The sequence below is a fragment of the Myodes glareolus genome, chromosome 11, assembly GCF_982192425.1.
Source record: "Myodes glareolus chromosome 11, mMyoGla1.1, whole genome shotgun sequence".
In the NCBI taxonomy this organism is placed as follows: Eukaryota; Metazoa; Chordata; class Mammalia; order Rodentia; family Cricetidae; genus Myodes; species Myodes glareolus.
Window position 1 is genome coordinate 69,194,014 of NC_142036.1, and position 13,107 is coordinate 69,207,120.

The 13,107-nt window shown below is 44.1% G+C and overlaps 1 protein-coding gene across 4 annotated transcripts in view; it reads left to right on the forward strand.

Annotated features, from left to right (window-relative positions):
* Positions 1 to 226: 226 nt before the first annotated feature.
* The window catches only part of Baz1a (bromodomain adjacent to zinc finger domain 1A), an 81,987-nt gene continuing 69,106 nt past the window's right edge, over positions 227 to 13,107 (forward strand). For all 4 annotated transcript variants that reach the window (XM_085697630.2, XM_085697632.2, XM_085697631.2 and 1 more), the window contains exons 1-3: positions 227 to 360; positions 733 to 875; positions 12,758 to 13,036. In XM_085697630.2, coding sequence (XP_085553756.2) covers positions 763 to 875; positions 12,758 to 13,036 — 392 coding nt within the window. In that variant the 5' untranslated portion in view covers positions 227 to 360; positions 733 to 762. The remainder of the gene's footprint in view (positions 361 to 732; positions 876 to 12,757; positions 13,037 to 13,107) is intronic.

Genomic DNA, 13,107 nt, shown 5'->3' on the forward strand with positions numbered 1-13,107 from the left:
GCTTCTGATTCTTCACGAGGGGTTGCTCCATTAATTAATAATGTAGCTCTCCCAGGCTCTCCGCCGTCTCTTCCTGTATCAGTGACAGGCTGTAAAAGTCATCCAGTAGCCAATAAAAAGGTAGAAGCGAGAAGCGCAAAGCTCCTCCCCGCGGTTCTTCCTCCTTCGGAGCCGAAAGTAGCTCAGAAACTTCCCAGGAGCGCGGAGAGGCGGGGAAGCGCCGGCGGGACGCGATCCCCCCGCGCCGAGCCGGCCAGTGGCAGTGCGAGCGGCGGCGGCGGGGAGAGACTCCGGGGCGGGGCGGCCGGGCCCTCGTGGCGTTCCTCGTGGGAAGGTGCGGCGGCGGGCGGACGCTCGCAGGTGAGGGGCTCGCCGGCCGGGGTCCCGGGAACCCGGGAACAAAGCCCCGCGGCGCCCGGGGGGGGACCCGTGGCCGCCCAGCTGCGGGGGTCGGCGCGGCGTCTAGCACATTGCGAGTCCCGGTGCGGCGGCGGCGGCGGCCGGGAGCGGCGCTGGGGGAGGGGGCGGCCGCCCCATTGTGAGGCGCCCGGGGCGCGCCGGGGCCGCCCGGCTGACTGACTGACTGACTGACTCGGCACCCCGGCGGCGGCCGTGTTGGTGGCGGCGGCGGCGGCCGGGAGGACCGGGGCGCGTCAGTCACACAAAAGGCAGCTCAGCTCACCCCGGCGTTCCCCACCTTACCGGCTTTCCTTTCCCTCCAATTTGCTCTAGGGACCCGGGGCGGACGCGCGCAGCCGGGAGATGCCGCTGCTCCACCGAAAGCCGTTCGTCAGGCAGAAGCCGCCCGGGGACCTGCGGCCGGACGAGGAAGTTTTCTACTGTAAAGTCACCAACGAGATCTTCCGCCACTACGAGTAAGGCCGGCGGGGGCGGCGGGGGCAGCGGGAGCGGGGCGCTGAGGCAGCGGGGACAGCCGCCCCCGCGCCCTTTTGTCTGTCTGTTTCTCCTCTGGTCTCTACCGGGGGCTCGCGACCCGGTGCCGGGCCGCCCCTCCCCCGCGCGCCGTGACCGCGTGGGGCGGCGGGCGGCGGGGCCCGCGGAGGCCCCGGGACCGCTCGCAGTCGCCGCGTTCGCCGGCCGGGCTGGCGGGCGGGCGGGCGGAAACTCCCCGGCTCGCTCCTCCCCGCCCGCCGCGCTCGGCCGGCCGCACGCGCTCGCCGGTTCCGGGATCCCCGCCGGTCAGCCGCGCGCCGCCGCCGTCCCGCAGCCGGGAGAGGGAATCCCTGACCCCGAGGGCAGGAAACAGCCGGCCCCCGGGACTGGCTACTTGCGGTCACGCGTGGCTTCTGACTTTTTTTTGGGAGGGGGAGAGTGGGGGCTGCCAGGGCGAATGTGGGGGACCGGGGCAGGAGTGGAGGTTCGCTCCGCAGAGCGGCGAGGGACTCCTCAGCCGGCCGGGAGAACCGGGACCGGGGCTGGGGGCGTTGGGGCCACGGGTGTCCCGAGCGGCGGCCTCGCGTCCCTCGCCGCCTAGGCCTGGGAGTGTGCGACGCGAGCCGCGCTCTGTCACCGCCTCTTCTGGGTGACTAACTCCCGTCCCCGGGGAACTCGGCGTCTCCGCCCCCGGGAGACCGGCGAGGAAGAAGTCGGGCCGAGCGTGGGGGGGGGGCGGAGGAATGGGAGACAGTTGCCCCCCACCCCGGACGCCCCTCATTTTTTGCTTTGGTGTAGACGAGCGCGCGACCGTGGGAGTTGGGAGAGGAGGGTGGGGGTTAGACAGACAAGTTCAACTCCAGCTTCAGTCTGTCGCCTCTTAACCCCCTCCCCTTCCCCGCGCATGTGGGCCGCCTGACATGTGCCACTGCTTTTGTTTTGATAAGAACCCGAAGCTGCTGCTTGCAGACGTAGCTTCAACTCCCAAATTTTCAGTTCGTTGCCGGGTAGAACCAAGAGCTCCGCTTGCTCAGTAAAACGAAGCCGTGAAGAAGTTGGTCTCTGCGATCCGTGTTTAAACGGGGACCCTAATTGATCAGTCACAGGAACAGCCTGATCCTCCCCCCCCTTCTCCTCCTTTATCCTCCACGCAGCCTCTCTTTGTGGTTTGGAAACCGTGTGTTAATAGCAACCAAATACGTGGTGTGTAGGAGGATTTCAGAGTGTGGGGGGCTGGGGGGGGGGCTTGATCCAGGGAGGTCTTCAGGCAAACCCTGCGGCTGCCTGAGAAAGTAGAGCGATTGGAAAAGTCAGTTCCAAGTTACACCCCCTTCCTCAGCTCCCTAGAAGGGGTTACAGGTAAAGGTGTTATCTGGAGGACTAGATGGTACTTTTCACCAAACAGTACCTTAAGTAGGAGTGCACATCTCTCTGGGCTCCTGTACAGACTTGTTTTATTACTGAGTGCACTCCTGTAACTTCGTAAGTGGATTTGAGTTGGCTAACTGTACAAGGCTATGTCTTCCTTCATATTTTCTTCTAAAGTTTAAGCTAACATCCTTAGTAGCATTTCTGATTGTTTTTGAACTTAAGAGTACCGGGACAACAACTAATAGACTTACATCCCAAACTCTTCTTCCCTCTGATAGAAGCAGTCTTTCAAAAAGGCCCTTTATATAGTACTTAGGAGTCTGATCAGGAGGTTTGCAGGCCCAAGGCTAGCTTGGGCCACAGAGTGACTTCTGGGTCAGTCAGTCTGGGTTACAAACTTAGACCCAGACAACAAAAAAGGCTGCCCTCCTTGTAGAGCACAAGGTAGATTTGACTTTTCTCACCTGCAAATTAAACCCTCTTGGTGTACTTTTGGTTCCCGAAATGAATTATTCTAATCACGGAGAAATCTGAAATGCTGAAATGAAAATTTTTGGCAGCCCAACACAAAAAGTGAGGAATTGTATGTTTGTAGTCTTGGGATATTAAAATATTTAAAGATAGCTTAAAGCAAAACACACATCTTTTCTCCTCTAGTGCTGAAGTATTTGAGGCTTTGAGAATTATAGTTTAAGAGAAATTATTAATTTGGTAGCGTAGCTACTTGATCATTTTCCTAAACAAAATTGCATCATCTCCTTAGATATTTAATCATTATTTTTAAATTGACTGAAATAGAAAGCTGCCGTTGTATGGCGTATGCCTTTAATCCTAGCACTCAGGAGACAGAGGCAAGTGGACCTCTATGAGTTTGAGGCCAGCCTGGGCTACAAATCAAGTTCCAGGACAGCCGGGGTTGTTACACAGAGAAACCTAGTCTCGAAAAACCAAGAATATTTTTCCAAAAAAAAAAAAATCATCTTCTCAAACCCTTAAATGGTAAAAAGTCACCTTTTGAGAAATGCATTTAGGTTGGGTGGTATATGATCTGGAGAAATTGAAGGGAGCCTGTTTGAACTAACATCTCAGATAAGTTTGTGTGGATCTGAAGGTTATCTTTTATAGTTTGAAAAAAACCTTGTATTTGTCTGAATATTTATCTGTGCTCACCCAGATACTTCAGTTTTCTTTTTATTTCTTGAATGTAAATTTCTGCTGCAAGAGCTTCCAGCCTTGCTCATTTCTCAACAAACGTTTTACTCATTCGTAGTTTGTCAGAAACTTTTCATTGCTAAATAGTGTTCCACTGGGTTGTTCTAGTCCACTTCCTCTTTCTTCCCAAGCAGCTGTGGTCATCGCCTCCTTCTGTATCCTGTGCTTGATTCCTTTAGTCTCCTTTTCTCTCTCTCTCTCCAAGACCCCATGTGTTCTCTAAGACAGACCATGACCAAGATGGATCGTTAGTGATTATACAGTATAAATTCCTCTGTTGAAGTGGTTTGAACTGCATGTTTCTGAACTAATTGCTAACTCTTGTTTGACCTGCTTTCTGGAAACCTATTACAAATAACACATTGACTGTAGGCAAATTTACATGTTAAAGTGCATAATTTAGTTTCCAGTCAGGTAAAGATTTATACAGTAATTTTGATGGGAACACAATTTTTGTTTTGTGTTTTTTGCTTTTTGAGACAGGGTTTCTCTGTAGCTTTGGAGACTGTCCTGGCACTGCTCTGTAGATCAGACTGGCCTCGAACTCACAGAGATACACCTGTCTCTGCTTCCCAAGTGCTGGGATTAAAGGCGGAGTCACTACCCTCTGGTCAGTTGCTAAAAATAGTGAGACAGTTGAATATTAGAAATTATACATCATATAATTTCCTAATAATTTGTTCTATTATCCACTGACTTATTGTCTTGAACTCTTTTTTTTTGGCTTCTTAGAATTGAAAGTTTACATTTAGAATGTAAAGTTACATTTAGAATTGAAAAGTTTTACATTTAGAATATAAAGTTTACTATTCTTTTCCACCCCAAACTAGTAGACAGTTCAGCTTGTTTCACTTGATTTCCAGTGAAAAAGATTTGATAGCTTATAATACATTTTGCTTTTGTTGCTCATCAATTCTTTGTTGTTAATTCAGCCTTTTTGTAAACGAGGAAAGGTATCAATATTGATTGCGATTGTAATCACATATTCAGCCATTGATGGCACCAGAATTTTAATTCATATTTTAAGGCCCTCAACATTATGCTTTTTGCTGCTTTACTGTCACATGGTGCTTATGTGAGGCTGTAGAGATATGCACAAAGAAGCTAGAATTACAAACTGGGTTTCTGTAGATGGCACCACTTTCTTGTCTGTTCAGCACTGACCTTTACTATGCCCCTCAGCGATTAAGCTCTTGGTAGTAGTGGACAAATTAGAAGAATGCTGTCTGTTAATGAATGACAAGTTGGCCAGGAACTTGAGATCCTCTTGCGCATGAGTGCTGAGATTACAGGCATGTGCCACCACACCTGGTGCCATCAGTTTACCGTGGGGTAAAATGCTTGTCATACCAGCCAGTTCTCACATTGATGATGGGACACATGAAATCTAGCTGTAGTCTGTCTGGTGAGCATGCGCTTTTCGAGGGAATGTGGATAATCTTTCAAGCCAGTGTCTTTAAATTAGATGTATTTAGCTCCTGTTTAGGAATATGTTGGTTACATGTCGCTGACTGTTGAGTACACAGGTCCTTTTTTCCTAGGGTACAGCAGAGATTCCTAAATACTTCATAATTTTCCTTATTTTTTATTGATTTTATTTTAATTTATTTTGGTTTCTCTATGTAACAGGTTTGACTGTCCTGGAATTCTCTTTGTAGACCAGACGGGTCTCAAACTCACTGAGATCTGTCTTCCTCTGCCCCCTGGAGTGCTGGGATTAAAGGGTGCCCCACTCCTCCTGGCTCCTCTGCCCCCTGGAGTGCTGGGATTAAAGGGTGCCCAACTACTGTTTTCAGCTTTCTTTCTTATGCTTAACATGTCATGCTTTTTAATGTTAACACAGTTTTCTTCATTCAAAACATGTATATCAGTAGTATCCCAGAGTTTAATGGATTGAAATAATAATCCATTTTGTTGGTCTCACTATTGTATGGATTCTCAGTTTGGTTTTGCTGTTTCCTCTGGGCTCATCCACTTAACTCTGTCCAGTTGGTGGCAAAACTGATCTTGAATTGAATAAGAAATGAACGCTGACACAAGTGTGGTACTCTAAAGAGATGTCTTTTCTCACCTTAAGAGGGTCTTCTGAGCTGCTCCAGAACACAGAGAGACAGACAGACAGACAGACCTGGGAGGTGGGGAATAGGAAGGAGAGGAGAGAAGACAAGATCGCTGAGGTCTCAATATATTCTCTGACAACTCCTTAAAGGCAAGCACAGGAACAACAGAAATTTTAAAAAGAAAGAGCTTAAATCACCATAGTTAAGACAAGGGCAAGCAATAAAGTATGCCCACAAGTTCTTTAGGATGAATTTTAAAAAGTTTGAGAGTGACTGGGCTGTGGTGCCCTTTACAGAGGCAGGCAGATCTCTGGGAGTTCAAGGTCAGTCTGGTCTACAAGAGCTAGTTCCAGGACAGACTATGGAGAAACCTGTCCGGGGGGACGAGGGGGAGTTTGTGTGTGTGTGTTATGTGTGTTGAGAGTATAAGTATGTGTGATGAAAACAGTGGCCACCCTGGATTCAAGGTCTGATAAAACTTAGACTCCATGTCTAAGAAAATCAGCAATCAGTGTTGGGGCTGGAGAGATTAGTAGTTAATAGCATTGGCTCTTCTTCCAGAAGACCTGGGTGCAGTTCCCAGCACTCATGGTTCTCGGGAATCCAGTGCCCACTTTTGGCCTCTGTGAGCACCAGACACATACAAAGTGCACCATCATACATGCAAGCAAAATATCCACACACATCCTAATAAATAAAGTCATATTTCAAAGGAGTCTGAGCACCTTTAGCCTTCTTCGCAAACAAATTGGGTTTATGGTATTTATTATAATCTGATGTTATTAATCAAAATACAGTCAAAATTGAGCCAGTGAGATGGCTCAGCACTTGCAATGCAAACCAGAGGACCTGAGTTGAATTTGATTCCCCAGAACCCAGAGTAGAAAGACAGAACTGACCTCTGCACATACTCACTGCGACACTTGCGTGCTTACACTCTCAACACATAACACACACACAAACTTTTTTTTTTTTTTTAAAACCAAAACAGGGTTTCTCAGTAGCTTTGGAGTCTGACCTTTCTTTTTAAAATTTCTGTTGTTCCTGTGCTTGCTTCAAGGAGCTGCCAGGAAGAACTTCCTCAGATTCTTAAGCTAGTTAAGTCCTGTTCCTCAGTGCTGAACTTTCTTTAGGTGTTCCTCTGACACTGTCTTTTTTGCTGTTTTGGCATTCCTCTTAGGACAGAGAGTCTCAACCTGTGGGTCACAATGTGACCCCATTGGGATCAAACAACCCTTTCACAGGGGTAGCCTAAGACCATCAGAAAACACAGATATTGACTTCACATTTATAGTAGGATCAAAATTAAAATTATAAAGTTGCAATGAAAATAATTTATGATTGGGGGTCACTACAACACAAGGAACCACATAAAGGGTCACAACATTGGTAAGCTTGAGAACCACTGATTTAGGATCTTCTTTGCACATAAGATCTTGAACAATAAAAAAGTTAGGGCTGAAAGACACTTAAGGACATGTTTAACATCCTTAGTCAACAGAGAGATGCAAATCAGAACAACTCTGAGATTCCATCTTACACTTACCTGTGAGAATGGCCACTTATGACAACTTACGCTGGAGAGGTTGTGGGATAAAGGTAACACTCCTGCGTTGCTGGTGGGAGTGCAATCTGGTACAGCCCCTTTGGATGTCAGTGTGGTAATTTCTCAGAAAATTAGGAAACAACCTTCCTCAAGACCCAGCAATACCACTTTTGGGTATATGTCTAAAGGATGCTCAATCGTGCCACAAGGACATGTGCTCAACTATGTTCATAGCAGCATTGTTTGTCATAGCCAGAACCTGGAAACAACCTAAATGCCTCTCAACCGTAGAATGGATAAGGTAAATGTGGTACATTTACACAATGGAGTACTACACAGCAGAAAAAAATAGCGACATCTTGAAATTTGCAGGCAAATGGATGGAGCTAGAAAACACCATATTGAGTGAGGTAACCCAAACACAGAAAGACGATTATCATATGTACTAACCCATATAAGTGGTTTTTAAACATAAAGCAAAGAAAACCCAGCCTACAAATCACAATCCCAGAGAACCTAGATAATAATGAGGACCCTAAGACAGACATACATGGATCTGATGTACATGGGAAGTAGAAAAAGACAAGATCTCCTGAGTGAATTGGGAGCATGAGGACCATGGGAGAAGGGGAGCAGAGAAAAATGTAGAGCTCAATGAAATCAATAATAATAAAAAAGATTGAAAAAAGTAGGTATATCTTTTGAGTGCATATATCCTATGGCATTTGTTTAGAATTAGCTCATTTAATTTTTACATAAACTGTTTATGAAATATACCCTCATTTTATAGAAGAGGAACCAGGTTCAGAGAGATTGTGTAACTTTACCCAAAGTAAAGTGATAATGCTAGGGTTCAGACATCTCTCTTCCTCTCAAGTATGCATCTTTTCTGCCTAAATGCACATGTAGATAAATGTGGACCGTTCACTGAGAGTGTCTACTCGTGACAATTTTCTTTGGGGAGACTTTGAAGATGCTGAGACTATTTGTCTCCCTAGTGAGAAATGTGTAAGCCACATATGTCTTAGGAAGCCAGCAGAGTGGAAACATCCAAGAGGAAGCTGATAAATGTTTGCTGGGAGTTGGGGAAGCCCTCAAGTAGGAGAATATCTAAATTGGAGCCTGAGAGATGAGGCTCACAGGACATGAAGTGGAGCAGAAAGAGACTCTAGATAGAAGATACTGTAAAGAACACGTTTAAAGCAAGGGAAACTATTAAAAATCAACACTGAAGTATGAGTTTTGAGTTTCACTTAAAATTGGTCTTTCGTTTTTTGAGACAAGGTTTCTCTATGTAGCCCTAGATGTCTTGGAATTAGCTCTAGACCAGGCTGGCCTCGAACTCAGAGATCCGCCTGCCTCTGCCTCCGGAGTGCTCGGATTAGAGGCGTGTGTCGCCACCTGGCTGACATTCCATCATTTTAAGTGAGGACTTGGACCTCCAGCACCAGTCTGTGCATGTCTCACCTTTGTCAAATTCTCCTGAAGGTTTTGAAGCTCGTGGCTATTTCTCAGCCTTTGCATATCATGATCTATTTCAGGTTAGCAATTCCATTTTTTTAGTATATGGCTAATTATTTTTGTTTGGGCAAGGCAATTCTTGAGATCTTTGCTGTTGTCCTGGAGCTCACCACATTTTGTATCTGACTAGTAGACTTTCAGCCCTTAAGTAAAGTGCACTTTGTGTTCATCTGAATTGTATGTGATATTCCTTAATTTTTAAATCCACTAGGCTTTCAGTTTTTCTAACCCCTAACAAATTAACAGCCTGCTGCATTTTGTTTCTTAGCATATTCACCAGAACTGGTAGACTTTAGAAAGAAATTTTACCCTGTAGCTCAGAATTTTTCCTTATGAAACGATTATGAAGAGGAAAAAATATGTTTTTGTGTGTGAGCAAGCAGATAACGAATGTCTTAGACTGTGTTGGTCATGGTGTCTCCCACACTCTATACCACTGAGTGAAAAAGCAAGAGAATACCTCAGAGTGAGGATGTGATTGTGTGCCAGTGAAATCAAACCCAAGAGAAGGCTGCATTTGGCTTCTAGGCAGTACAGATGTAATTTATGTTATCTTAGGTTATTCATATTAAGTAATACTTTGCATTTTCTTTTTGATCAAACTAGTAAAACATAGATGTTGAGGAGACACTGTAACCCACCTTCTTGAATTTGGCATTAACAAACTTCATATTTAAATGTGTATAATGCAGAATTAAGTATGAACAGAATGACAAAGTGGGCTAAAGTGAAGCTGTGTCGATGTGGGATTCCCCTCTGTCTACTGTGAATACGATTGATCAGTTAATAAAGTAAACTGACTTGGCCCCATAGGGCAAAAGAATAGAGGTAGGCAAGGAAAACTAAATTTAATTCTGGGAGCAAGAAGGGTGGAGTCAGGGAGAAGCCATGTAACCCTGCCAGAGAGAGATGCCAGAACTTGAGCCGGTAAGCCACAGCCATGTGGCGATATACAGATTAATAGAAATAGGTTAAATTAATATATAAGAGTTAGCCACTAAGAAGCTAGAGCTAATGGGTCAAGCAGTGGTTTAATTAATACAGTTTCTGTGTGATTATTTCGGATCTGGGTGGCCAGGATGAACAAGTGGAGAGCAGCCGGAACGATGAGGCGGCCCTCCTCCAACAGTGGGCAGTAGATGGCTCTGTGCTTTTTGGGGTGATGGACTTTTCCTCTCTTGTGATAACTTAGCCACAGTGGTGGAGTATACCTAGCCTCCTAACTCCTGAGGGCTGGATCTTTTTGTAGATGGCTATCAGTGTAACAAGAACTATCTAGAGACCAAAGGAAATATAAGAACATGAACATTTTGCAGGAGATGAGGGGGACCTTATGGGAGGAGCAGGGCAGCTTGCATGGGTTCCTTTCCTGTTTTGTCTCATTTTGTACTTTACATATCTTCATGGTTGTGTATGGCAGGAGCTTAGGTACCTCTGAGGAGTGTATCAGTCACAAGGCAGCTTGTGAATTGAGTCTCTCTGCCATGTGGCTTCTGGGGATCAAACTTAGGTTCTCAGGGTGGTGACAGTTTGTTGAACTATCTCACTGCAATATACCCTATTTTTTTTCCACCTGGTTACTTGCTTGATAGCTACATATGGAACTTGTACCATTGCTCACTGAACATTTTAGACAGTGTTCAAGTCTAGTGTCTATGGAAACCTAATTTAAACTTAACTGTCACCCTGCAGTGATTTTACATTCCTTGTGGGCCCCAGATACCCTGGAACTTAGCTGATATAAAAGCTGTTGCCTGGCCTTGTGGACCATTAAGCAGGTGAAATGATTTTATGTGGGTAGTAGGCTTCATACAAAAGATTTAACACAAAAATGTAAATTATTTTAATGTTATTTATATCCATTTTATTCTGTAGGCTTGAAAAAATAACTTTTTATCTAAATCCTTGCCTCTTAGTTAATAAATTATTATGACACAAACTTAATTGCTTATTAAAAACAGGTTCCACCCCACCTCCCCTACTGGTATTCTTTAATTTTACGCCTTCTTTAAGATCAAACCCTTAATACCACTTGAAAAAAAGATGTTCTAGTATTTCCTGCTCTGTTTTGCCTTCCTCTGAAGTCTCTTGTTTTAAAAATAACCCCTCATTATTGCACCAAAACATACTTCAGAAAAGGCTCTTCATATAGAGCCAGGTCATATGACTTGGCATATGTGTTTTTTTTAAATCTTTCTTTTTTAAAAGATTTTTATTTTTGGTGTTTTTTTTTTTTTGAAATAGAGTTTCTCTGTGTAGCTTGGGCTGTCCTGAAACTTGCTCTGTGTAGATCACGCTGGCTTTGAACTCAGATATCCATCTGCCTTTGCCTGCTGAGTGCTGGATGTAAAGGCATGCAGCACCACGCCTGGCTTTAAGATTTTTTTTAATTATGTTTGTGGGGAGGGGGGTCTATGCAGGTGAGCGTAGGAGCCTGAGGCATATGATTCCTGGGAGCTAGAGTTGTGAGCTGCTGACATGGGTCCTGCAGGAGCAGTGAGAGTGCTCTTAACCGCCGAGTCAGCTTTCCAGCTCCTAGTGTCGTCATCATCATATTCTTAGTATTCTTATTTCATTGTATTGGGATTGGTTTCTCTTGGTTTTATATGTTTCTTTTTTCTTTCTTAGAATTTTTGTTGTTCTCTTGATACACGTGCAAATGAAGCAATCCTAATAAACATGCCCCAAATGATCTTTGAAGATCTGAGCGTCTATAGGGATAATCTGAAAGACAGACAGATAGACTAGCCAAGAAGTAGACACAGGGAGAGCACTTTGACTGCTTTGGGAGAAGGGTTCAGGAAGGTGTGAGTTAAAAGAATGACTTGCTCATAAATAGTGAGGTAATTATTGAAGGTAGACCAGTGTATATTTTTACTCTACAGAGCACAAAAGTTTATCATAGCCTCCATTTGGGTATCCATTACTAACTTTTTGCCTATTTCTAATATTTTGTATTTAGAAAAGCCTCCTTGTAAAATGATGAATACGTACATGCTTAAATAAAAATTCAAACAATGTGGAAATGTTTTAGAATCATCCACACACAAAGTTTTCCCTTTCTTCCCAGTCTCTTGCTTAGGAACATCTGTTTATAGCATGTCCATAAAGACACATTTTTATGGTTATAATATGTGTTGGGGCTTTTGTGTATTCAGTGAGTTTTTTTCTACCCAATCTCTCTTTGAAGTTTTTCTGTTTTCTAGGTTTCTTGCACTGAAACTAGGTAGACTTTAGAAAGTAAAGATTCATACTAAGAAGTTACTGCAGTTGCAAAAGGCACTGCATTTAGGATGACCGTTTTATCCCTGTGCCTAGCTCTTACCCTAGGCTGTTTTTTCTGTATAGGACCTCAGGTAGCCTAGGCTAGCCTTGATCCTCCTGTGTTACATTTACAGACGCATGACAGCACTCCTGGCACATTACTTATTTTTTAGACAGTTTTAAATTGTAGCTTAGACTGAACTAGAACTCACTTGGAGGCCTTGAAATTGTTGGAAATCTCCTTCAGCCTCCTGAGTGCTGGAATGACTCATGAGTGAGCCCTGGCCCGGCTTACAGCCCGATTTCTAGTTAGCATTCCAAAAATCTCTGCTTTTGCAAGTTCTCCCCTCCTCGCCCTCTTTCCACCTTTTCTTCCTTTTTTCTGTATTGTTGCTGCTTTCCTTTTTCTATTTTGTTTTTTCTGCAAACTGTAAATAGAAAATAAAGGAAGGCACAAACTTGAAGTAAGGTTGTTTGCCCCTAGTATTAAGAATTCTTTCACTGCTTATTGAATGACTTTTTATCACATAATTCTCTTGTTAGGTACCTAGATTTATTAGTATTTCTACTATTAAGGTCTATTAAAATATCATGGCTAATTGATGTTAGTGTTGTGAGTTCTTTTAAACAAAAAAGCTTAAAAATTGAAAGGAAAAAGAAAAGTTGAATTTGCTTTCAGTTTGGTTCCAAATTTCAGAACTGGTACAGCTTGTTCAACTTCCCTGATAGCACATTTAAGCTGCTGTGTGAGCTTAAAGACCTTTTCTTAGTCTTGTATTATTAAGTTGATGAGGTGGCATAGGGGAAAAGGTCATAATGGTGTCAGTTTTAATAATGTAAAGTTTGTGAAATGATAGGTAATGGGATTTTGTTTTTGTTTCTTATTTAGTGACTTTTTTGAACGAACCATTCTGTGCAACAGTCTTGTGTGGAGTTGTGCAGTGACGGGCAGACCTGGACTGACCTATCAGGAAGCACTTGAATCAGAAAAAAGAGCAAGACAGAATCTTCAGAGCTTCCCAGAACCACTAATTATTCCAGTTTTATACTTGACCAACCTTACCCATCGCTCACGCTTACATGAGATTTGTGATGATATCTTTGCATATATCAAGGACCGATATTTTGTTGAAGAAACTGTGGAAGTCATTAGGAACAATGGTACAAGGTAAAGTACTTTTAATTTTTCCTGTTGATAAGTATAAATTGCTCAAAAGTTAAATTATTACCAGGTGTGAT